Below are 26684 nucleotides of genomic sequence, written 5' to 3'. Positions count from 1 at the left end.
CCTCAGCCCTACTCAGGAGACCAGCACATCTCAGAGATAGATTCTGGTACAGAGGTAGCAGAAAGCAATTTTTAATAGGCATCCTTTAAATCAAATTAATGCACTTCAGTTCTTTTTGGATCATGAGTTCTTGTCACAAGGGAAATAAACAAAACAACAGGCAGTTAATACTTGGGAGGTTTTCACTGAAGAAATTGTCCTGAACAGCTGCCAATTCATAGTCTGCAATGTTCTGTGAGCAAAGGCAGAATAGAACCTTTACTGATAAAGAGCTAATGCTTGTAATTTTCCCCTCAGAATTTTTTGTTCCTTAATTATCAAAATATGAAATAAATTAAATTCACAATGGAATAAAACATTTTATTATAATCGCTTCTTAACAGGAGATCAGTTTGCATACATAATACATCAAGGTTTAGGTTAACATAAAATCACCACAAAAAATATAAATGCATTGATATGTATTAGCTTCCAGTAAGTGCTCCAATTCCTCACCTGCTTCCAGGATTTCATAGCACTGCTGTTCATTGAGTAGCAGCCATGAGTTGAGACAATCGTTGCTAATCAATTGCAGATGATGATGACCTACTTGATGTCATTCTGTTTGGTCTCACATCTTTAAAACGTTGATTCAACCCCAGCCCCCTTATCTCAATTCAGGAGCCTCAGACTTATTTTCCTCCAGATTACCAGCATATACACTTTAAAGTAAACAGAAAGATCTGTTTTCCCAGAAGATTCTTAAACCAAATTGTCTGGTCTATGGATTTGTGCTTTCCAGTGAAATTAACAGGGGAAAAAGTCTCACTGACATTTATAGTAACTGGATTAAGTCAGGTCTTACAATACACGTATCAACCTCATTATCTAAAAAAAAGAAGCATATCCCTACAGCATGAAGAGCCTCAGACTGTGCAACCTTATTTGTATATCCTTAAAGAAATGTGGTGGGAGGGAAGGAATCATTCCAAGAAACATGCAGTATTATGTTGAATGTTAAGAAGGCTAAAAGAATTCCAAGATCCCCAACATGTCACATTCTGCTCTTTGATGAATTCTTCATCACGACAGAGAGCATGTGCATCAGAGCCTTTCTCAAATATTCTTTCCAGTTTGACCCTGCTACCCTCCTAACCATGCTCTCCTCTGATCTGCAGCCAGAGTCTCTGCTCTCTTTAAATGTATTCTTGACATCTTTCTCCAATAAAAGACAGGAGGAACTCCAGAGTCTTATTTCAGACTCAGATGGGTTATATGGTGTGGATCACACCCTTCTCTGCCTCTTTTCCTTCATCTACAGGATGGAAATATGCTTAATATACAAGTGTTCTATGACATCTTATTTCTTAGGTGGGATTTCTTTAAAGCATTTTTACAACACTCCTTTTTTTCTCAGTGATACTTTGTACCACTTCACTGAGGCTGCTGCATTCAAACAGAAAACAATTAACAAGGTCAGACTGAAAGTTCAAGAACACTGTTCTTAGACATCATTTGCTATTGTCACTAGCAGAAAGAAGTGAAAGTAAGAATAAAAATTAACCATTTCTCTCTGTCACCGAATGTGGACATTCCCCTTTTTTGGATACTGTGATGTAATAACACACAGGATCGTGTTAGATTCATTACCGAGTTAGACAAAAAAGGAAGGCAGATTTGGGGTTATAGAAATATGATTTGCCTTTCAAAAAAGAACCAGAAATTTCTTTATAAAGCACAGAGTTTTCTTATCAATGTATTTCCATGTATAACCAGTACAAAGCTCCTTTTTAAGCTGCTTGTTTTGTAACAGCTCTAGAATATGAAGCTCCTGCATATGAAAGTACATAATGGAAACAGAAGTGGAGACTCCTATATTATAAGCTTTGCAATAGTGACATTGCAGTTGAAGCAATACCAAGGTGACCTTGTCCTTCTGCTGAACATTTACTTTGTCAAGGATCTGAGGAAATATTTCTTTTACCAACTCTGTAACACTGAACTCAGCTGTAATCTCATTTTCCTATTGCATTGTAACCTACTTTTCAGGCTGTATACCCACCACATACAGTACACAGTATCACTACAAGCCTACCATGCTCTTACAGTCCCCTGGAAATCCTTTGATGACCACTCTCAGCAGGACGAATTGGGAGCCAGAAGGATCTCTGGTCCAAACCAATACTGCCATTCTTTAGGCAACTTTTGCATTGTATGGTGGCATGGGCTCAGCAACAACACTCACCTTTTATTTGCTGCTGACAGTGCACAGAATTGCATGATCCAGAGTTAGCTTCTGTATCTGTGGATGAATCATCCTCATCAATGTTAATCTCTTCAGTGATAATATCTGGGCCCAGTTTTGCCATATAAAGCATACTAATTCTTTTCAAGGTCTTATTTTCTTTGTTCAGCTGGAAGTTGAGAAGCACAAACAGTAAGAAGCTAGTTAGGCTGTCTTTAAGCTGCTGTGCAAGAAAAAAAAGAAGTCAACTTTATTTTTTCTCCTCTGTCATTAAAAAAAAATTCTATCAAAACCACAACAAAGTAACAGTAGATTAAATACTTCATTCAAAATTAAAATTGTCTGAAGATGTTCAAGCTTGTTCACTTTCTCCTCTGAGAAGGCTTGAATTCAACAGGATGCTTCATCCATGCCCATCTTTTCTCTCTGGTACTTCTGATTAAGTAAATACCTTGTGCAGATTCAAAACAAATCAAATCAACTATCAAGCTTACTTACATTCTTTGTGATAGCTGCTTCAGCTCCTTACCTTTAAGCATGTACCAGCACCACAGGAGCCCCAGCTGAATGACCACAAGAAGGGCTTGTGCTCCTGAAAGCTTGTCTGGTTTTGCCACCTATAGCAATTGGTCAAATAAAAACTCTGACCTCCTCCTCTGCCTTTATTTTGCTCATAGACTACAAACACCACAACTACTACACTCCCAGTCATAACAGAATTACCTCAAAATTCTTCTGAATTATTTTCAATTCTCAGGAATTATTACTGTACAGTCAACATATGCAAGATTCCCCATCATAAACCAATTCCTTATGGGTCAAACCACAAGTCAGGAACCACTCTGGGCTGGATGCTTCAACACATGGATGATACAGAAGAGGCTCTTAAGACATCACCATCTTGGTTAAGGTGCCAGAATGAACTGAACAACAGGGATCACTGCAGATGTTTCACTCTCTCAATTTCTTTCACTGTCCTGCAAACAGACACCCCATGCCAGCAGCTCTGGGCAAGTTCTTCACAATCTTAGGGGTGCTGAGGCATACATTGGGGTGACTGCCCACCCACCAGCCAAGCAATCCCTGTATTCAGGCCTAGGAATGAGACTCAATTTTCTGTTAATGGCATACAACATGTCAAAGTCAAGATGCACCTTAGAAGCTCAGTATTTACCTTCAAATCAAACACACTGTACGGTTAGCCTGACACTGCTACCTTTGATCCCCCTCTTCCTCAGCCCCCCAACTACAGGAGCTTTCCTTGAGAACTTCTTCAGCTCATTCTCAACGCATGAAACTGAGAAAGTGGGAAGAGTGATGTGAGGAAAGTTACATGGTTTAGTCAACTCACAGCAACAAACACGTGAGCTTTGGCAAAGCAGCCCCATAGGGTAAACCTAGTCTTTGAGCTGCCCCTATATGTGCATTACAGGAAAAGTGCAGAGAAGAAGAAAAGTTGCATAAATATGTTCATTTTCTTACTTATATGCTGATTGTCTATCTTATGAATTCTAATATAGTGTCATTATGCAAACAATTAAGTAAATACCTCCACAAAGTACATTGCTAATGCATCTAAATTAAAGTGATTTCTTGCTGGTGTGATTTTTACCATTTCTAAAGATGTACTTTGGGCAGGGGATGGGAGGGTGGGGGGGAGAAGGGGTAAAAAAAAAGCAGTCAGCATCGCTAATGAAATTTGGTTCAAAATTGCTGTAATCCATTTTCTGATGAAGTGGCTCAGATGCATTTTACACAACCAAAAATATATAAGAGAGATAAAAACATTCTTTAATAATAATAATGCACTTCTGATGAGACGGAATATAGAAAATTACACACTTGCTAAATTCATCAGACTAGACGCAATCAACAGAGCAGTGGAGGTCACCTTTCCCCTGCCCTCGCTTTGCTTTCACAAACAATCACCTGAAATGTAATGCAGTGGTTGACTTTTTCCATTTGATTTAGACATTGAAATGCTCATTATGGCTTTATATCTCACACAGGACAGTTCTAAAACTTGTTTTCCATTTAACCTAAATGCATATGAAAACTAGATATCAAGATGCTGGTCCCTGACTTACTGTTCCAAAATAGAAAGTAAATGAAAACAGGTATTTTTTGGTTTGTTTAAAGGTAGGAATTGGATTTTGCATCTCACTTATGGGTTTTGCCACTTCAAAACCATCTCAGAGATTTGAAAGATTATACAAAAAATATATATGGCACATCTACACAATCTCAAGTTAGTAAAGAAATGGGATGAAACAGAATCATCATAATTCTTCTCACCTTAGAAGCCAAAGCCTCAGCACTTTCACGGCACGTCTTCTCAATTTCAAGATGGTTCTGAATACAGTTTACTTCCTCAATAACCATGTGAGAAACTAGGGGAAGAGTTTAGGAATTAGTCAGTATTTTCCTGCCTTTGACACATGCATCCCATGATCAGAAATACTACATCTTTCTCTGTTGGCTTTCTATGTAAGCATTGCAACTACAGGGAAGTACACACTTAGATAATCTCCATGGATGGGAACTATTTTGAACACTGAATATATGGTTCATTGCTTTAAGGAATTCTTCCTAGCCATGTCTGCAGCATTAGGGGTGGAACTGGATAATTGAGCATAAACTTATGGAAGCAGAAGGACAGCAGGAGCCTCCCTGACCATTGTCATTCACGACCATTATTTCATTAACACTTGAGGAATCAGAGCGAGATCTTTAGGACTGTCCATGAGGATTGCCACTATAACTCTCTTCAAAGTTTGGTATGGTTGTCAAAGAAGATCGGAACCGTTATATTTTTAAACAGCAAGATTAACTCAGGTGTGTTACAGAGATTACTTCCACTTTCTAGTCTTTGGGTTTATACAGTGTTTACATATCATCACACTTGCTAAACATACTGTGCCAGAAGAGCTGCAGGACAGACACATAGCACAGGCCTGGGGCAAGTTTACTAGGAAATGGAGAAAGCAGTTAAGTGACTGCAGCCTCCATATTCACACAGCCTCCTACAGGATGTGCTCCAATGAAGTCAAATCGTTACCACAGCACAATTCCTTCACCTCTGCCTTCTGCCCCATCAGCTTTGAAGCTACCTGCAGCAGCTGGGATAGACCCTAATGGATGCAATCCTGATGGAAACTCAACACTGTTTACACTGCCTGACTTCTGACAACCTTGTCTGAACAACCTAAGTTCTATATTACCATATGGCTGTAGTGTCTGAACTGTTTCTTATTTGATCTCTCTGTGCTGGAGCATGCCCTAAAATCAGCACTGCACCTGAAATACACAGCTGTAGTACTACATTTGATACACACTTACAGGATCCCTATTACTGCAGTGGGTACCCATCATTCTGTTGAAGATACACAATATTATTAAAAGTGATCAAAAAATTCTGGAACAGATCTGATTTTGTAACACAGCATACCAGTGAGAGTTAACAGGAAATGTAAAAGCACAGATAGGTTTTGGCTTGCAGTTCCCCTCAACTTCCAGCAGTACACAGGTACTTTACTAGTGAAAGTCTTCTAAGTGACAAGCTTCAGGTTGCACAGGGAAATTAGAGCAAAGCAGAAAACCCAACAGTAGTTCCCATTTCCCAGGCTAGCACCTCGCTCATTGATACAACTTCATGCTTCCTGGCACCCTGATCCACCCTAAGCAGCAGCCAGGTCCCTAATTCTGCAAGTTATTTCATGGTGCAGATTCCTTCTCAGTCCAGTGTCAGGATTTTGATGTTCAGGAAAGACTATTTGCAGATGAACAATACTTTGGAGCAGGAACAAGGCTGGAAGAATGTAGGGTACATATGGAAAACTTCTGCTATCATCTTTCATTTTCATGAAGATAAGTTCTAAAACCTACTGAATTTATACCACTGGGTAGAATATCCCCCCTGCCCTCTTCCAAGACTTCTGCCTAAACACTGAGGAGAGATACTCAAGTCCTCTGATATCCAAACGTCATCTAAATGACTACAAAACACAACTTCAAGAAGAAAAAAAGCAGGCTGTTAACAAGGGTGATTTATGCAGCTTTACAGACACTTACCCAATATTAACTAACATTTCTGTTAGCAACATGGGAAACCAGCAATATATTGGAGTTTGCTGTTAAATCAGTAGCTGCATGCAAAAATAATTTCTACAAAATAAAAGCAGTCAAAATAAAGCAGAGTAGAGTACTGAAAAACTTTGGCCCCAACAGTACATTCACATGAGGTCTTCTAACAGCAGAGCAACCACAGCTCTTTGGTTGTGTTCTTATTTCCACCTTTTCTGATGCTGGAGAAAATACCTGATCCAAGCACGAGGTACCAGCTGCTACATTAAACCGAACTAAGGAAGAGCTTCAGGTAGTATGTGTCCATACCTCTTTGGGGTTTATTGTACCTATCTCTGGGAATTTGGAGCAACGAAATGCTTCAAGCAGGATGAGGAAGCAATGGAGATACAGAGCTGTTCCCATTTTACAGACAGGAATCTAACAGCCTCAAGCAAGGCTAAAGTTAGGAAACCAGGATTGGGCTCACATGGCAGAACTAGGGATTACTCTTGCTTCATTTAAACTTAATTAACCTGCAATTATGATTAACTCAGGGGAAAAAAAACTTTCCAAATTAAATACAAAAAAATATATTATTTCCTAAGTCTGTCCAAAGTTCTTATTATGTCAATATTAATATTCATAAAGCAGCACTAAGTGGCCTGAAACATCTCTAACCTTGACAGTTTTTTTTCAGGGGTAATAATACTGCACAGCAAATGCAGGCCAACCAAAAACCACTTAACTAATTAGTAGTTGCAGTCACCGAGAAAACATGAATCAACACTGTTATTACAAGTGGCACATTTGAGTGGCATCTAATTATGACTTGATGAGCACGATACTTGCATTATCAACATTACTACTGCATCCCATCAGGGACTAAAAGCCGCTGATGGCATTGACTGCGAGAAACTCCCACTCAATGGTACTGCAGCACCCAACAATCTCCTTGGCAGGGGCACCCTCACTAAATGACATGTTAAGCGTAATTACTGGTAGACATTGTAAATAAACAGGATTGGAAGTGAAAATTGTACCAAGTGCATAAGACACAATCTGACACATTGGAAGTGGCAGCCTTAATTGAGAGTTTCTTTGACTGCTCAAGATCATTTCAACTGCATTTCTCGGAGGACAGTGATTATAACTGTGGAGACAGACGGCATAATGGTATCAGCACTGCTGACAGAGCAGTGAATTAAATTGTATCTGCTGTTGTGTGAAAGCCTTGATGAGAGGTACAGATCCTTAGTGGTCTTATCATTATAACACAATGGTCATGTTGTCATCAACCTTGCTGGCTCCAATTGAAAAGAAATGATTGTGTGTTGAAGCTTTCCCCCCCACCACCACCTTCTATCTCTTGTGCTCAATAGAACCAATTTTCAGAGAGCTATGAAATCACGCAATAGGGCCTAAAATGCAGCTGCTTGGCATACAAACGGGGCCCCATTAAACTGGAATCACACACAATATGTGTTTATGCCAGGAGAACAAATAGAAGCTGAGTACAGGCCAAGTTTATTCACAGACACAAAGCCAATGTAGCTCTTCATCAATATAATTGCCTTTTATATTGTCGTTTAAATAATGGGCTCTATTATTGCCTTAAAATCCTAATATTCCTGGCATTTTATCACTATGTTTACAAGGTATGTCCTTTAAAAAATGTGAAAGGAAGATAAAAGAAACCTATAAAATTTTACAACATCAAATATAACTTCAAATTTTAAGTCTTAACTACTTGACATTTTCTGCCACACTCTTATATTCCTCCTATCATAACAAAAACAAAACAGGCTGCACTTTTTTCCAGAGGAATTAGACTTCTTGGAGAACATTCTTGCCTCACAGAGCAGTTATCAAGATCACAGATGATTCCCGTTGATCTCAGATTCTTTTCCATAACTGTATAAGATGAACAATTGTAAAACAGAAGCAAGCAAATTCCTCTATTAACACAGTCACACAAAAATACAGACCATGTGATTTCCTTCTCTGCATTAACTTCATCCACATTTCTGATGCTTTGCGGTGCAGTTCATGGTACTGGCATAAACCAGACATCACAGACCACAATCCCTTGTCTCTTGTAAGGAGCTATTCCACTAGGATACTTCCACTCCCATTAGATGTGCTTTGTTGCTCTCAGACACCATACGGTTTCAATAGAGCCATTACTACAAAACTGTAAAACTGAATATTGAAATTCTCACAGCTCAGACAATACAGAACTTGCACTAAAAACTATTAAGAGACAGCAGTTCATCCTCAATAGCTTTATTGGCATTTTGGATGAACTCATTCATGATGAAAAATACCATTATTATTATTATTATTAGCAGTCTCAGCAATGGGTCAAATCCCACTCCATCCAAACATGTCACTTGCAGAATCCAGGTGAGATAGAGATGCATTTGTAGGTGTATTTTCACCACTCTGCAGCCCAAGAATGGCTATATGGCTCCCTGTATCAGATCATATAGATGCTGGGACAGCAGTTAGCCTGACAGTGGTTAAAGTCTCACTGGATTAGCTCCTTAACACAAGGCTTAGAAGGAGAAACAGCACATGGACCTGAATCTCAGCCTTCTTAACACTGCTATAGAGTACTCTCTATACCAAAATAACCCCACTAACATGATCAGCTTACTTTTCTGAAACTCCTCCAGTTTTTTGACAGCTTCATCTCGTTCTTGCTTGATTTTGTCACACTGCAGAAGAAGAGAAAATTGAAATGAAACACTGATCCCAGTTATTTCATTAGCAGTCAGTCACAACATGCAAAAGCATCAAAGATCAACTGCTGGCACAGAAGCTTATCAAAGCATTGTTTCTTCTTGCTCTCAGTCATGTAGGATCAATGGAAACTATGCATAAAAAATTCATTACCCAGAGTACTTCCTAATGAAAGAGGAAAGTTGCACTTGATTTTAGGTTACAATTCAGAGCTACTCTGGAAATATTTTAGAACCACATTATCCAAACTGATACAAACACTCATCCATGTTCCATACAACAGTAAAAGCAATACTTTCTTAACATGCAAAACTGCATGTCAAGAATATGCTTTAAGTCTGGTTTCATTATTGCAACTAGACTTGGATGAGAGGCTTACATTTCTATACCTACCATGGGCAAAGAAAACCTCAAAGCCAATAAACAGGGACATGCTGTTCGGTTTCCCAATCTCATGAGCCAAATTTCACCCTTGAAGAAGGGAGAACAGCCACCTTCATGCTCTAAGGATTTCCTGTCACCCCATCTTTATTGCTTTGGGGGTTAATACTAATACTACACAGGACTGCAACCACTGATCTTGAGATTGAAAGTTTCCCCAACAAGAAAGAATAAAACAGACATTAAATAGACTTCTCTAAGAAAACCACTTCCATAAGCCAATGACAGAACTCACAAAGAAATAAGTAAAGTTCCCAAGAGCCACAGTCAGTGATTAACCACGCTGTGAAAAACACATGACCCAGGGGGAAGTATGACTGGCACACAATGTGTCTTACACACACGGCATAGCAGACATCCTTCCTCACATGCGGCTGCCTATGCTCACAGTAATAAATCAACGTAAGACCATGAGTTAAGTTTTGGAAGAGATCTGTGTGACTGAGCTCTTTACGGTGTAACTGCAAGAACAAGGACACTGGTCACTGGAACAGAACTGGGAAAAAAAAACCAACTGAACTAATTTTGCTTGATTTTCAGTTTTTCCACATGAGAACCCACTTTCAGTTAGCCGGGAAAGGAGCCTGCTGTTAAGTAACAAGAAGGGGAAGAGCCTGATTCAAAGGCAGCCAAATTCAAGAGAGAGCCTTTCCATCAGCTCCAGAGGAGCTTGGATCAGACCCAAAGAAGGATCTGCTCCTGGGCAAGCAGAGGATGCCACTGATGTTGCTTCAGGGGCAGCCCCCATGCAGGCTTTGGAAGCTGCTGCTGATGGCTCTCTGTGGGAGCAAAAGGAGCTGCACTCAACAAGCAATCTCTCTTTTCCATAATTGTATCAGGTGAACAATTATAAAACAGAAGTGAGCAAGTGTTCTCTTGTCACTGGGATGATAAGGTGAGGGCAGCAGCTGAGATGGGGACACAGGTTAGTCACCAGCTCCTGTAAAGTTCTGTGAAACAAGGCAGAGCTGCAGAAGCAACATGATGTGCTAAGAAGCAGCAAGATGTACTAAGCAAGCGGCACCGGACAAGGACTCACCGTTCATCTGGCCCTGTTAACAAAGGAGCTGTTTAGAGAATCCTACACAGGAGAGGTGGGGAAGGAAAATCTGTGCACGAATCTTGCTGTCTCCCCTCTGTTTCCTCAGTGTTACCTTACCGGTAGAAGTGCAGTCTAAAACAGGCATCAAAAACACAGAAAGTCTTCCTGATTGCTCCTACAGAACACAGCCCAGCTGCAGAAGGGGGATGACTGTGAGCTGCTGCCTCTTTGTACTTGACAAAAGAGACACTGTCACCACACTGGCATACTTCACCCACGGATTTTTCTGCACGCTGCAAGCTTTCAGCCCACTGCGCATTAAATAAGAAAGAGATTTTTAATGCTCAGTTTAAAAAACAGGAAGATTGAGCTCTTTAAGGATCTGATCTATTGCCTGTGGAAGTCAACAAGACACTTTCTTACTGATGGGAACCTTGATGTAGACGATGCTGTACACTCCCTATCCCAATGATAGGAAAAACTCCTTTTGAAATCCTCCAGCAACACACTGTAAGGCATTAACAGCTTTCCTGGTGCAGCGAAAGGGGAAGTTCAGTGACCTATTCCACTTCACCTTGAGTGCTGTTTGCAGAGAGAGCTCCATCTGGACCACAGCAAGCTGACTATTCTCCCGATAGCGACGCATGTTTCTCTGCACAATCAGGGTCTGTGAGTTTTGGTCTCTGCAGAGCAATTCCTGCTCCCAGTTGTAGCTTCCTCAGTATTTTCCTTTCTCTGCTACTGTGCTTCAGAATGAAAGAGCAGGAAGAAAAGGAGAGCGGGAGATTGTTGCCCTTGCTGAAACGATCAATGGGAAGCACTTTGCTTTTTGTCTTGCAATCAAACCTGTGCAAGCAGAGCTGCTGCAAGTCCTACCAAAAAAACTAGTTTAGCTCCAATTTTCCTAAGAATTACATAAAGTTGAGATTGTCTTTAACTACTTGTTACTGTTTCAAACTTGAAAGTTTAGCAAACTAAATATTCCTATTATGTCTCATCATAAAAAAACTATTGTTATCCCTTAAAATGAACTGACCTTACCTTTAAAACAGGAAAATTAAAAGATCAAAACTTAGGAGAGAGATCTGCTCTCAGAAATTCACAACCACCTCACTTTTCAAAAAGGGAGTTTAATGCATATACATTAGGATTGTTAATTAAAAAAAATCACTAATCCTAAATATTAGAAGATGACTAGCATAACATTGCTATAAAATCTACTGTTCATGTTTCCCATTCAAGCACTTGCAACTGTTGAGAAAGAGCTTTCATGTATTTACTAAGTCTCTCCTTGTCAGTATTAGCAGACAGCTCCATACTCCAAAGCACCCTCAAATAAAAAGTATAATAATAAAAAGGTTGATAGCTCCTGGATTGTCCATATGTTTTCCATTTTAAACTTTATTTTGTTAAGAGTTTCAGCTTCTCAGCAGAGGAAAATGAGCATTTATATCATTTTACTCACTATATTTTTAATCTAATATTTATTATCCCAATAAAAAATAAATGGTGATAGACAATTTTCCCATTCTAGTCCTGAATTAGCCATAGGAGTCAATGATAATTTTCTGGCAATAAAAAAAACCACACCATTGCATCTGTCTTTTTAGAAGCAAACTAACAATTCAGTTGCCAAAATTCATTTTGTGAATAACTCCATTGAATTCCTCATCTCTGCAGGAGCAAGTTGAGGAGCTTTGCTGATCCCACTCAGTTTCAGATTTTTGCCTTCTAGGTACACAAGGCAACACTTTCATTTCTAGCACAGAGAACTGGTACGCTGCCTGCAAGTCTATCATGTACATGTCGCTGGCATTCAAACCAAATGCTGCATATACAGTGAGGCAAACAGCAGTGCATGAACTTGGTCTGTACTGGAAGCTAGCACAACACCAGGACAGTTGGGAGGTTGGTGCACACAACCTGCTGGAAGCCTGAGAATACATCATCTCCTTGCCACTAACTTCAGGGAACTCCTTGCCTATTCTAACAGGCTTCTTTATTACCAACTGTTCTGCACATAAGCTCCTACTCACTTCAAGTAAAAGACCTTCAAAGGGCAGAAACAAGAAGGAGATTGTTCAGTCCAGATATTAAGATGCAAGAAGTTCACACAGTAGCCATATAGTCAATCAAGCCATTGCTAAGTGACACAATATGCATTCTTTCCCATTTACACAGACTGTGAAATTTATGCAGATTTAATGCTTGTTGTAAAATTATGAGTTTGGTACAGTGCTCACAAGTGTCATCTGACGTTTGCTATACTCTACTTACAGAAGAATAAGCATGTCATCAAAGCAGAATCCCTTCCCCATTCCCATTTGGTGACAAAACATATAATCCACTCTATACATTTGCTTTAACAGAGCAAACACCGTGAATGATGTATCAGAGATACAGTATTACACCTACTGTTTTGGATAGCTGTCTCGCCTTCCTTTTTTCTTTTCCCTACTGGCAGCATGACAAAACACTGTCAAAACCAAGTGTTCAGAGTCATTTCTGTCTGATTAGCAAGTAGTCAAATATTTATTCATGATCTGTCTCTGAATACGTCAGAACTGCATATTAAGTGATCTACATTTGTGTGCAACTGAATGTTAGTTATCTGTTTGGGGGGGACTGGCATGTGTGTTTAGTCTGTTATTTCAATTAAAAGGATGACCTAAGAGAAGTAATCTGATAATATCATTTCTGCTCTGGGTTTTCAAAGGATTTAAAAATATTAATTAAAAAAATGCCTGTCAGAGACCCCACCAAATGGCAGTTTAGGAAGACAATGAGGAAGGCACACTATGGATCAAAGATCTTATATTTTGCTCCTTAATTTTCATGCCCTTCTAGGTAGCAGGGCTTTGAACAAAGTAACCTACATAAAAGTCAGTTTTACACAGAATAGTCTGGGTTGAAAGGGACCTTAAAGACCCTCCAGTTCCAACCCCTGTCACGGGCAGGGACACCTTCACTAGACCATATTGCTCAAAGCCCCCTGTTTTTGATGCCTTGAATTGAAGAACCTGCCATATAAAATGGAGACTCAGGACACATTTTAAGTTAGCTGCCCGTTATACACCAAGTCCCATGTTTCTAATGTAAACTAAGATCATTTCTCCAGGGCAAAGCTCATTTTTCAGAGCCATACAAGTGCAGTGGTGACTTAGGAAAAAAACTCCAGAGCGTGTCGAAAGCACACAGATACAGATCCCTGTCTAACTCCTGTGTGCTACTGCCACAAATAACCTCCAAGTCCTTTGCTGAAAAGCAGTTTCACTTGTCTTCCTCCTACCAATGCAATTACGGGACCACAACTGACAGAGAGGAAGCCATCTGCTTACACTCATACTGACAGACAGTGGCAGAAACTGGAACTGAATGCACCCACAACTTCCCAGACCCACAGGCAAAGATAACCTCTGCTATACTTCCTCCAATATCAGGTTTGATCCTGCAAAGCATAAACTAAGATACAAAGTTAAAGCCATTAATGAGCTTTCAGGATTACCCAACCTTGCAATAACTCAAGGCATAGTTTCTTCCAGTATTGGCACTGTAAGCAAATAAAACCAAGAACTCTGTACCAGCAGATTTTGTGGAAGAAATGCACTCAGGGCCTCACACTGAGCCACTTGAGCCCAAGCACTTAAGCAACTAAGCAGGACTGCTTACACAAGCCCCCAGTTTGCAGGATACAGCTTCTTGGATGGAGAACACTTGTGTAAGAACCGAAAATCCTCCAACCCTGAGCACGTGCTTAATTTGTGGATGTAATCCCCATGTGCTCACAAGTGTAGGATTTTCACTTGTTATGCAAGTATTCTGAAAACCATCATATCAATCTTCGAAAGAAACACAAGGAGTGGCTAGAGAGATGCTCTTACAGGAAAGAAGCCTTGTGAGAGAGACGAGCAAGGAATAAAGAAGAGCAGTGGACAGGCCTGGAGTGAAACTCCTCACACATGACTGAAATCAGCCATCAGCATGGGCTTGGGAGGACAGGACAAATTCAAGGGAGAGAGCTGTGGAGGGCAGAACATGCTGAGACCACATGCAGCTGAGGAAGTCCCCAAGCTGCAAGTGTTTTGGAGATCAGAAGAGTACTCTGTGGAGGTGTTATACAGGCTTTTACGCTACTCCCTCTCTGTTGCTGTCAGAGACAGGATACTGGGCTAGATCGGCTCTTGGTCTAACTCAGTTTCATTCTCCTTTCCTTCTGAGCACCCTGACATGAATTGCCACAGTCTTCCAAACTGCAAAAATAGAGGATGTATTTCCCAGGATATCTAAGGCTCTGGTGTAGGACAGCAGAACAGAAATGCAGCAACAAGCATAGTAAAAAAGATGAGGAGGCCAGTGGGGAGGAGGGAGTGAAGCACATTATGCTGAGCTCAATGGAAATAGACATAATCACTGCTGAAGCATAACATGAAGATAAGCTTCAAGTTTTCTTCAAGAATGATACAGTAGTTAAGGACAAGATCTCCCCAATGCCTTGAGTTGCAACATTTATAAAAACTGGACTAGAAGTGAGCCTTCAGAAATGACTTCATAAAAAGCTAAAATAACCTATATGCTTTGGCAGCTAACAGGGATCTGAAAACTAACATTTCTTACATCTTCAGCTCAGTAATACTGGTGAAAGGAGTATTTTTTGTTTACAGTATAGTGCAGCACCAACTTCTCTGCCTTCTTCACTATCTAGAATTAGTAAGAGGCTTTTAGTGGCCTCAGTTTCTTTTGGCAGGTATCTGCTAAAAACCTTTTGCACACTGACATGGATTTATGCAACGTAACACTGCCATCAAATCTGAGCACTCTGTTCCTGTTGGCTTCCTCGCAGAAAGCAGGCATAGTGAATGAACAAGAGTCCTGAGTAAAAAAAGATACTTAATGTGCTTAATTTTACTCCTATAAAGACAGTTCATTGTAATTACAAGGAACAATCTAGAAACTAGTCATTATTTCTTACTCCAGTATCTCTAAACACTGAAACAATAGGCTTGTAGTAATGTGTGAAGTTCAGCCAATACATTTAAAGCTTTTCAAGTTGTACAGGCACCAGATTTCACAGAAGGATGCTGAGAATTCATTTTACACTGCAGTACCATCCTGCAAGTAAAGGTATTTTGCTCTGCTATTAAAAATTGGGTTGGAGACTTCAAATACCTTCAGAAACCATATTCCCACGTTCTGAATTTTCAGAAGGGTTGGATAAGCAGAATTGTTTTATTTTCTTTTCAGGAAGTCTGACTGTGCAAATCAAGTTGTAATAAACAATTTTCAGATCCAAGAGAAACAAGTTTTCCTAAGAATATCTAAACACTTTACTTGGTCTGTGCCCACACTGCAACCATAGGCAAACTGGCTATAGCATCAATCATATATATATAAATATATATATATAAAAAAATAAACTTTTCTGGAATAGAACAGATAAAATAGCTGCTGGAAGTTGTACTCCTTGCTCCTTAATACATATAAGTACAACTAATACTTACTACTTGTAAATAACGAGCTGAGCTCACAAAAGCAGACAACAACCTGCCATAGTCAATAGGGTATTCTGATATTTAGCATTTTAGTATTATAAATAAGAATCAGGAGATACAAACCTCTTCTTTCGTTTTCTTATTTTCTGCTCTAAGCTCTTCATATTCGCCAACAGCTATGTAGGGAAAAAAGAAAAAGAATAAAGTTAATGCTGCAGCACCTCCTTTGGTTAAATTAGCTCTCCATTTCATTTATTGTAAAGCTCTTCTGGCTATCTACACAGACTTCTTATATAACATGGGTCATAAACTTCATTAATAGTCCACAGATGAACTGGATGTACTTCTAGAATTGAAGTAATTGGAAAGTGTCTGAGTAAGATGGTGGCTCCTCAAACAATCAATTTCTGATCAATGGAGAGTTAAACAATCTTATTGATAGAGTTCAAAAATTACAAGGTGAATGTACTGGCTTGCAGTCACCATTTTAAAGCCACACTGGCTCAGCTTACAGATCAATGCTAGAAAGCATGGTTAAAGAAATACTGAGACACATGTACATCCAGACCAGCTGAGTACCTTCCTTTATTCACATTTCCTTCCAACAAGAGTCCTAGGAGAGGTTTTCTTCTTTAAACTCCACAGTGCAGACATGAAAAGATCGAATGATTTATCCAAGATCACACAGGAACTGAGCTGCAGGGATCAGCAGGGAAGGGATCAACCTCCAGGATACTGCAGGTCCATTGTTTCAACCACTAATGATATGCAGAACAATCTATCAGCTACCAATTCAACTTCCACTTTACTGCAGATTTTCATGTGTCTTTCTTAAACCTATTATTTTACTACCTTAGGGATGTGTCATTATTGCCACAACTTCCCAATTCTATTCTTTCAAGTGTGTCCCATGTGGGCTGTTTGGTCTTTGAAACCATAGACATTTTATTGTCACTAGACAGAAGCTGGAAACACTACCAAACCTTACAGAAACCAACCTTGACATGAAACAGCACTGTTCAGTCTTCAAGATTCATACTGCAACAATAAAATGAGAGGGCTGCTCACATCACTATGCATCTTAGTCCAGCCCCTTAGTATCTCCTCAGATTTCCCCTTGTACCCAAGAAAGGCTATACTAGAATACAGGTTTTATTTCAAGCCAAATGCATTAAAACCAGATAGAGGGTATGAATATATAGTTTTCAGGTAATGACAGCAGAGATGTTGGAGTTTCATCCTAAATTTAACATGTTTTACCCTACATCTGAAGGCATGAACATGTAGAGTGGTAGATTAGCCACCTGAAAAACTGCTAGCTCCTTCTAGCTTTAGATAATTAAACTTTTTCCAATGAGAAGCTCTTACAAATGGAGTTGTACTTTGCGCTGTTGTTATGTTCCTTTTCTCCCTCCTCCCCACTATTTCAAAACCCATTGAAATAAAACTAACTCAACTCACTCCTAGAAGCTAGGTCCACAGCACCACTGTTTTATTTGCCTTCAGCATGCCTGTTACTCGCAGCAGCAGAAGTACTTTAGATGTAAAAACCTCATGTTACCCTCTTTTCTCCAAGATCATTTCAGTTTAGAGATGCATGACTGAGATACATGAAGGATGGGATAGACTGCAGTATTAGCTCCTGGGCTACTAACTCAAAACGCCGATGCTTCTTGTGTGCCTGGACCAGCAACAGGGAAATGGCAAGACCCTGCTAACTATATTAACTAGAAAGCGAAATGAAGGAATGCTAGAAATCTCTTAGCCAGAATCTCAGCTCAGCTGTGATCAGCAACCCAGGGCCTTCAAATCAAAAACATTAAATAAACCTACTGAAAACAAAGTTGCAGTCCACATGCAAACTTGCCTGAAATTTGATTATTTCAACGTGTAGGAAAACTCCTTCCTCCTGCTCATCCAACTAAAATGGTGGATCTATAGAGCGAGAATGAACAAACCAGCTTCTTAAAAATGTGCCCTGCATCCCCACACCACTATAACTAATGTCTCCTACCCATCCCTTTACTTTGCTACCAAGACCCCTGCTATCTCCCATACTCAAGAAGCAGGGCAAAAAACAACCCAACAGGTAGATAAACAGTGAAGAAACCATGCTGATGCAGTTACTCTAATAAAGAGCACCTTAAGTGAAACAGCATTTCCTACACAGGAACTCGAAAGCTCTACCTATGCCTCTCCATCATTGTTCCACTTCTAAGCCATTTCCCTGTTTCCTTTGGGAAAACAAGGGAAGAGATTTCTAGCATCCAGATGAAAAAAAAGAAAAGGAAAAAAAGGAAAGGAAACAGATACACTCAAGCTTCTTCATATTTGAAAACTGGTGGTGTTTGATCACCTTTAAGGCAAACGCATACTTGTTATTCAGTACTTTATAAACGACCAAAAAATGTAAATATAGGTTTGCCCCACCCTTGACAGCTCTCCTCACATGCCCAGAGAACTGAGAACTCTGAATCACCAGCCCTTAAGGCATGGATACAAGAACAAGCTACTGAAAAACAAGGATAAGAACTTACCGGGAATTGCTGGCATGTTGTGTAAGGGCGCACCTGCGCAAGACTGGGATTAAACTCCTTGCTCAGGGCAGCCCTTCCCATTTTACTGTTCATGGCTCCTTACGGAACAAACACAAAATCATCAACTATTTTATGCTGCACTCACACAGCAACTTTCTTCAGAGTCTTTTTACGATACCATTAATGCAAAACTACTAGTTCTTGCTTGAATACAGCTAATGCACAGTAAGGATGTGATATCTTAATATGAGAATGTTCTTTGTGGATGGCAACCTCTAGATGATGATTCCATAAAAATCCATCATTCATATTTTCAGGTATGGAGTTATTAAACAGTAAATTAACAAAGAAACTACAGTTTTTATCAGGCCTGGAAACAAGTAAGATTTCTAAATGACCACACACATTTTCTGCTCCGTATCAGATTCTCTGCAAAGGCAGAAGATGCAAGTTGGTGGACTTTTTCCCTTTTTTAATATTGTGGGGCTTATTGGGATGCTTTTGCACAACGTTTTTCAAGTGGTTTATGTACAGCGAAGTTCTGAGGCCATCCACAAAAAAAAGTCAAGAGTTTATGTAACCTTCACTGAAGCATAAATGGCATAAAGGTGACAATGATTTCTGTGTTCTAAAACTACTCTACAACAATTAATACCAGCAGCACTAGGCAACACTTCACATGTTCCAAATCTCATGTTGATTATTAGCCTTAAAACACTCTTTGGTATATTAAGAAGCATCACCATTCCTTATTTATAGATTGACAAGCAATAAATCCTGTTGTATAAAAACTTTCCCAAACCTTCTCCGAGAGGTTTCCCAGTGATGAATGAAACAAGATGCTTTACTAAAGTGATACTGAAATGCCAGAACTACCCATAATTTTCTCAAAGAATCAGTAATGTAGCATATATTGATAGTAAACCACCTACACTGTACTCATCAGCCTCCAGTGAATCCTGACAAAATGTAATCAATATGTGTAAGAGGCCTCTTGAGATACTGTTGCTGTCTGACCCCAACTTCAGTTTATCCTTAGTAAAATTACTCCTGATATACAGCAGTATTACATAAATGATTTATCAGGACACAAATCCCATTTCTTTGCCTCAGATTAACTTCATGCAGCAAGAGGACAACACTACGCCTTCATCTCAAGGCTAAGGAGAGAAAAAAGGTGGGAAAAAGAGAGACAAGAACAGATTATTTTGGGCTAATAAAACATCCTTAATGCACCCAAAACATAATCCCTGCTCTTACTGCAAAACACTCAAACTACGGAAAAGCCAATATGAGTGAACACAGAGTGCTCCTTCATAACATGACCAGGCATACTCACCAGCTACTCACACTACAGCTCATCTGGCCAGAAGGGACTGTCCTGTCAACATCTATCAATGCTCTTGATCTGTATTAAATTAAGCAGGGACCTTTGTGTACAGAAGCTCTTTAATTATAACTTAGTCTTTTGATTTTTAATTGTGAACCTGTGTCTCCTGAACCTGGATTTGCTAACAGAAACTATGTGTTATCTGAACTAGATGTTTTATATATTAGATACTTACTATGGCTAAAAAAAAACACTTATTAGTGAAACAAGGTCATAAGAATATGACTATGATTCACAGTGAATAACCAAAAAGACCCTTTCATTTACACAGCGATGTGGTAAGAGTTTTCCTAGTCTTTTTATTAAATAATTCATCAATCCCTTTTCTAAAGCTGAATACCAAAAAATAGAGATTAAAAAAAAAGAAAAAAACACCTTAAAAATGCTACATTCGTGAACTTTAGCACTTATATTTAAACCAGGGTGGCCTTCGAGTAGACCCAGAGCCCTTCCATGCCAAAGCAACAAGTAGTGCCACTTCAGCATTTCAAACCTACTTATTTAATCAAAATAGCAAGTACAGCTGTCAGAGGAAGCAAGTGTCTTCCTACTATTTATTCTTCTTGACTATGGATGAGACATGTCTTTGCCGGTAGAGGCAAGAAAAAAAGCTTTGAGTGCAAGAAGTCCTTTGCTTCAGATGAACCAAGCTATTCTAATGAAGGCATTTTCGGCTGTAGATGTAAACTTAACAACTGGCTTTTTGCAGGTTTGGATGCCTCATTAGAGAGAGAATTACCCCTGACAGCAACACTGAACCAAAAGCTTTATTGGGAGTGCTGCCACCACACTCCTCATTCCCAGTGTACTTGGAAGAGGAAGAGGCAGGCCAGGGCTGTTGTACAAACCCTCTCTCAAGTAGCAGTGGTTTCCCTACAAGCACATTATCTCCTGGGCCTCCATGAAAAAGAGATGGAGCTAAAGAATGAGCACTTATGGGCTTGTATAAAGGTGAACGTGTACGATGGCATTATATCCATTACCTCACAATAACTCCAAATCTTGAGTCAGAATATATGAACCTTTTATTAGGCCTAAAGCTTATGCAGCCAAACCAGGTCATGTATCAGTTACACCAGCTGATATCTACAAGACTCTGTTACCAAACAGCTCTTGAAAAATATACGTGAAAAAGAATATACTTGACAAATAAGTAAATAAAAATCGTAGGTGTAAGTATACAAAGGTAAGCGGTGAGTACAAATACTGTGAGTCAGTTCCCACATGCTTTGATTTTATTCAAATCTGTAAAATATATACAAAGAAATGCTTTAATGAGACCCCAAATTTGCACCCTGCAGCTTCCTGCAAACTGGACCGGGAAATTAAACACACCACTGCCTGATAAAGCCCAGCCACGAAGCTCACACCCAAAGGCTGGTCTTCACAAGGTCCTGAAAAACACATACAGTTCTATACAAGAAAGTGAAATGGGAAACACTTTAAAACTGTAATAAATGAATTAAACATTCAAGCAGAATGGGTTCTGTTGGGGAGTGATGACTGCTGTGCAGGAATACCAACATACACAAGCACATAGGGAAAAAGAAATAATCTATAGAGCCAATGACCTAGGAAGAGAATATAGCAGCCAGCAAGATACCCTCCCCTAAACAGAGAAATTCCTCTGGCTATAAAAAGTTACCCATCTGCCACAAAGAACGTATTTGTCAAACCACATTACGAGCTTGTCAATAGCATATACTTTAAAAGTACTCTCTGAGATATTGCTGTCAAATTGGCAGTCTGTTCCTTAGAAGATATATGGTGTTCCCTTATCCAAAGGTTCTGTCACATTTTTATTAAGAGATCAAATAGAGCCACAGGACTAGAGACTGGATATCATCACACTTGAAATCCAGCCAACAAACACAGAGCAAGATAAGAGCTTTAAAACTCATCAAGAAAAGCCAGGCAATACAAACACATTCAATATACGTGTATTTAACAGTAGTTGTTAATCATTGCACTTTAGCAAAGTAACCAGAAATGTGACTATGACAGTGGCAGATGAAGTAATTTTACTCAGTTTGTAACTCCACACATTCTGGTTGCTGACTCCTGTTTTCAACTGAACAAAGAAGTGACCACAGCAGATGACTCTGTCTTTAAGGGCAAAGTACCAGCAGTGCCAATTAAACCAAAGACAAACAAGGCAACTTTCCAGGCAGGTAATCAGCTACTGTTACAATGCAGCTGTTAGTCAGTTTGCTGCAGGTTTGCTCAGGTTTTACAGCCAACCAATAATAACACAAGGTTTTGACCCCTTGATCTGTTTTTGTTTCAGTTTTAAGTCTTATCCATAGGAATTATAAGAGGCAGTTCAACAGAAATGTGGAAATCACACTTAGTTAGGTAATGCTAATATTTTATAGTGGAGCTGCTTTATCAAACCAAGCCATCGCTGAAAGCCAGTCAAAGGATTAAAACTCAACACTTTTTAAAGTCCTAAATATCAACACAGAGATCGTGTTTCTGCATAATGCTCACCTTAAACTTGGTAAAGAAACCAGACAAAGAATGATCATTATCAGCTATCTGAGTCTAACACACAGGGCTTGGAAAATTCAGCATGGGTAAAAGATAAGCACATCTTGCACACAGACAGCATCAGTGTCCTTGTCGCTGTTCAGAGCTCTGCCAAACAGCGAAGTGAATTCGCCCAGACACGAGTCAGTGTCACAACTGCCATTAAGAATTGAGCAAAGAGCTGCAAAACACCTGCCTCAGGTTCAGTCTTAGGAATCCTAAGGACAAGCAGCAGTTGAGACATGACAGCAATCAGCCACGTACACTGGGACTTGCCTTCCCCTCCACCTTTCACGTGGCTTCTCAGACAGTTTAGCTACCTGGTGCCAGGCAAGTTTCTCAAGACTAGAAAAACACACCCAGAAAGAGAAACCAAACAAGGGTTACTGAACCATGTTCTCTGAAGCCCCCCACTTGCCCCCTAAATCAATGAGTGTTTCAGAGAAATCTGACTACAGACCATAATGTTATGGTAATCTGAATCCACATGTCACTCCAAATGCAATAAAGGTGAGACAAGATAAGTGTATACACCCATTACCCCAAATACTCAGAGAGAGCAGGTCCTTCCATCAAATGCATTTACTTCCAAACCAACACCATTACCTACATCTGGAAGCAGTAAAGAGGAAAATCAAGACTTTTCTTCCTTCTTTTCATGCTGCCTCTGTTTAACAGAGCATCTTAAAATTCCTTAAGGAATGCTGTTAGTGTCTACAATAGCCTTATTTTGTTTTCAGTAAGAATGGAAGGGAAACTATATACTCAAACTTACAGGGTACAAAGAGGAAGGAAATTTACTTTCCTACAGTAACAATATTGAGGTCATTACTGTTAGGATAATTTTATGCACCTTTTCCTCACTTGGAATCATTACTTTGGGAACCTCAGACTCACCAGTTAACATAATTTAACTACTAACTTAACTACAGTGTGCAGCCATAGCTTTGCACTGGTTTAGATACAAAACAGCACATAGAAGAGTGTTTTCTTAAGCTTTCCACTGGGTAACTTTTCACCTATATAAAACAACTTCCTCACCAGCCATACAGCTACAAAAGCAATCGTTAGCCTCACAACAATATACAAACATCCACCAAGAACAGTGCCTAACAGGACAGGGCTGCCAAGTACAGCTTCTATTTCAACAGCTCAAGTGGATCTGGGACAGCCAGTCCTCAAATTACAGAAGCTTTCCCTTGAACTAATTTCTGCAGTCCCAGGAAATTTCATTAGGCATTAAAGGATACGCAGACCACTTGAGCAAAAGACTCACAGACACTGGAACTGAAGCCCCAGTATAACCAATTTCAACAGGTTAGGATTTCCTAAAGAATAACCCAAACTTGCCTTTTTTTGCAACTTATTATTGTCATTTTAGCAACTGTCCTTTTGGCACAGGCAACTCCTCTGGAGCCAACAGTACTGGAGAGGAACAGTTAGAAAGAAAACTCAGATTTTTAGCCTTATATTTCGCTCCCATATTATTAAAACACACATCTATAAGATTATCATGAGTTTTACACCTACTGGTATCCCTTTTAAGTCACAATCTACCTAGTGCAGCTGGTAATCATGAATTTACAATGCTGAGTATATGGAAACAACCAATAAAAATAAGTGCCAAAGCAGATCATAAAGACCTTGCGAATATCCAGCTGTAATGTGGTTAAGAAAAGCTTTGGCTGTATAGCAAAAGTGACCAAGTGCATTAATGGTCAGAATGAATGGGGCACTACCCACATTCCCGTAACTTCACTTTTACACAGCTTTGTCCAACACGTCCATTCCAAACAGCTCCTCCCAGGTTATGGGAGACCAGGAGAATGCAGCTGAGCCAACTACCAGCTGCGAATTAAAGTGCTGGTACAGTGCACCTACTGTGTATGAAGCTGTGAGACAGGAGGCACACCAATCCCTTGATGCAAACTCACAAGCAGATGTCCACAATTCAAACAGCCAGTAATGCTGGTTCTTCAGATGTTGCCTACACACTTAACCACGGTAGAAACTTTGCTGGAACAACTTGGTTTGGGGGTAGACTGATCAGGGAAGTTAAATGGGCTACACTTCGAGCATCCAGGGTTGTTTCCATGCCCTTTATTACAGAATACATACTATTACAGTGGTTTAGTTTCTAAGCCAAGCTACCCACTCACGAAGCTGAACACTTACACAGCTGAAGTACTGGACTTTCCAACTAAAGCACCAAGAGTGATTCACATGGGGAACCAAACCAGCCCACGACAATCACTTCCTTTCATTTACACCCTCACTACAAAGGCTCTACAGAAGCTCATGGCATTATCAGGGCAAGCCTCAAGCTATCGGCGGGAAGTTTGCACACTGATGGGGAGCAGATAGAGGGTGTTGATGGGTTGGGTTAGCACCAGATTCTGCAATGCCGAGTAGGAGACAGGACACGATACCAGGTCAGGTAAAGCCTAAAGTGCCCTCATTCCACATGAAGCTCAGCTCCACAGACAACGAGGCACATAAACTTCACCCCTGGAGCTGGCCAGACAACGAAGATCACCAGTACCACCAGCCAGGGTATCAACATCAGCCGCCAGCCTGATCATGGGCATAAGGTTGGGATGACAGCAGCGACAGCCCGTGTGCCACAGCCCTCACCCTGCTCACCATCACCCACCACGATGCCCACGCTCACTCGGCGACAGCCGAGCTCACCTGCGGGGGGGCGAGGCAGCAGATTCATTCCCTTGAGGCTTTTTTATCCCTTCTTCATGGACGGAGAGGGGGGCCTGGCTTCGAGAGGGGGTCGGGGGATGCCCAGGCCCCGGCAGCCCCCGGCGCAAGCTGTGCCGCCCTTACACCCCCTGGCCCCCCTCACCGCCTCACACCGCCCCACGGGGGCCGAGCTCCCCCCGGCCGAGCACCGGGCCCGCGGCGGCGGAGAGGAGGGGATGTAGAAGGGGGGTGGGGAAGACCCGCGGCACCGCCCGCCCCTACCTTGGTCCTTGAGGCTGGCGAGCAGCTCCAGCTGCTTCTCCTCATCGGAGCTGTTCATCCTGCCCGGCCGCCCCGCTCCACCTTACCTAGCGCGGCTTCACCTGGCAGCGGGCGGCGGCCGGAGCCCCGGGGCGCGGCGGGCGCGGCGAGCAGCCCGGCCCGCTCTGCACATGCCCAGACTCCCGCGGCGCCCCAGTGAGCATGTGCGGGGGTGCGGGCACGGCGGTACCTCAGCCCGCGGGCGGGCACCGGTGACAGGAGTGCGCACCGCGGCCCCTTCCCTTCCACTGCTGCTCCTCAGGCCGGACAGGGCAGCGGAGGGCGCTTAACAAGGGGGTAGGAGGGGAAGACCCATCAACAGGCTACCGGTCAGGGGAGACCCAGGTACTTGTAGCCCCCTTGGCACAGTCAACACGCCAGCCCCCGTCACGCTGAAACAGACGGACAGTGAAGGCCTTAACCTCCAGACCCGGGGCAAGCCCCACCGATGAATGCCCCATAAGCTGTGAGGAAGTCCTCCTGAACTCCTTCGGGTGCTTGTGGGTTTAGTAAGCCGCTTTGCACTGTTTGCATGGGGCAGCTTTCCACTTGGGATTCGTGCCCTGGCCAGAGGAGTGGTGGGAGGGCATAAAGTGATGGTATGGAGGACATTGACTGCTGTGGTATGAGGAAAGCTAAAAGGCTGTAAAGAAAACTAATTGGAGGGTTGCAGTGTTGTTTGTGGGGATATAAGGAAATCAACTGCATGGCAGTTCCAGTGTCCAGCACTTAAGGGCAGCTTTGGAACAACATGAGGACAACAGGGACCCTGCTGTGTGCATCTCAGAAGAACACAGTTCTCTGCTATTCATCCTTACCTGTCTTACCTTATTTACCTACTCACCTTTACTACTTCTTCCAGTGCCTAAAGGGTCCTACAGGAAGCCTGGGAGGGGCTTGGGACAAGGGCCTGTAGGGACAGGCCAAGGGAAATGGCTTGAACCTGCCAGAGGGGAGACTGAGATGAGCTCTTAGGCAGAAGCTCTTCCCTGTGAGGGTGCTGAAGCCCTGGCACAGGGTGCCCAGAGAAGCTGTGGCTGCCCCATCCCTGGCAGTGTTCAAGGCCAGGCTGGACACAGGGGCTTGGAGCAAGCTGCTCTAGTAGAAGGTGTCCCTGCCTGTGGCAGGGGGTTAGAGCTGGATGGGCTTTAAGGTTCTTTTCAACCCAAACCAGTCTGTTCCTATAACCCTCTGGTGATCCCTGTGTGAAAAA

At 41.2% G+C, this 26684-nt stretch overlaps 1 protein-coding gene across 6 annotated transcripts in view; it reads right to left on the bottom strand.

Moving 5' to 3' along the window:
• SHTN1 (shootin 1) overlaps window positions 1-25615 on the bottom strand; it is a 65756-nt gene extending 40141 nt beyond the window's left edge. For 2 of the 6 annotated variants that reach the window (XM_061364236.1, XM_061364237.1), the window contains exons 1-5: window positions 25433-25613; window positions 16127-16179; window positions 8946-9006; window positions 4520-4614; window positions 2225-2393 (exon numbers count right to left, since the gene is read on the bottom strand). In XM_061364236.1, the coding sequence (XP_061220220.1) occupies window positions 2225-2393; window positions 4520-4614; window positions 8946-9006; window positions 16127-16179; window positions 25433-25490 (436 nt within the window). In that variant the 5' untranslated portion in view covers window positions 25491-25613. Of the gene's footprint in view, window positions 1-2224; window positions 2394-4519; window positions 4615-8945; window positions 9007-10511; window positions 10704-16126; window positions 16180-25130; window positions 25273-25432 lie in introns of those variants that run through there. The other 4 variants (XM_061364241.1, XM_061364238.1, XM_061364239.1 and 1 more) reach the window with 4 other exon arrangements.
• Window positions 25616-26684: the final 1069 nt, after the last annotated feature.

This window comes from Neopsephotus bourkii, unplaced genomic scaffold (assembly GCF_033783945.1).
Source record: "Neopsephotus bourkii isolate Nb327-2 ecotype Australia unplaced genomic scaffold, CSIRO-AGI_Nbou_v1 NB_1189, whole genome shotgun sequence".
Lineage (NCBI taxonomy): Eukaryota > Metazoa > Chordata > Aves > Psittaciformes > Psittacidae > Neopsephotus > Neopsephotus bourkii.
Note: the sequence above shows the minus strand (reverse complement) of the source record. Positions and strands in the feature narration are given on the sequence as shown.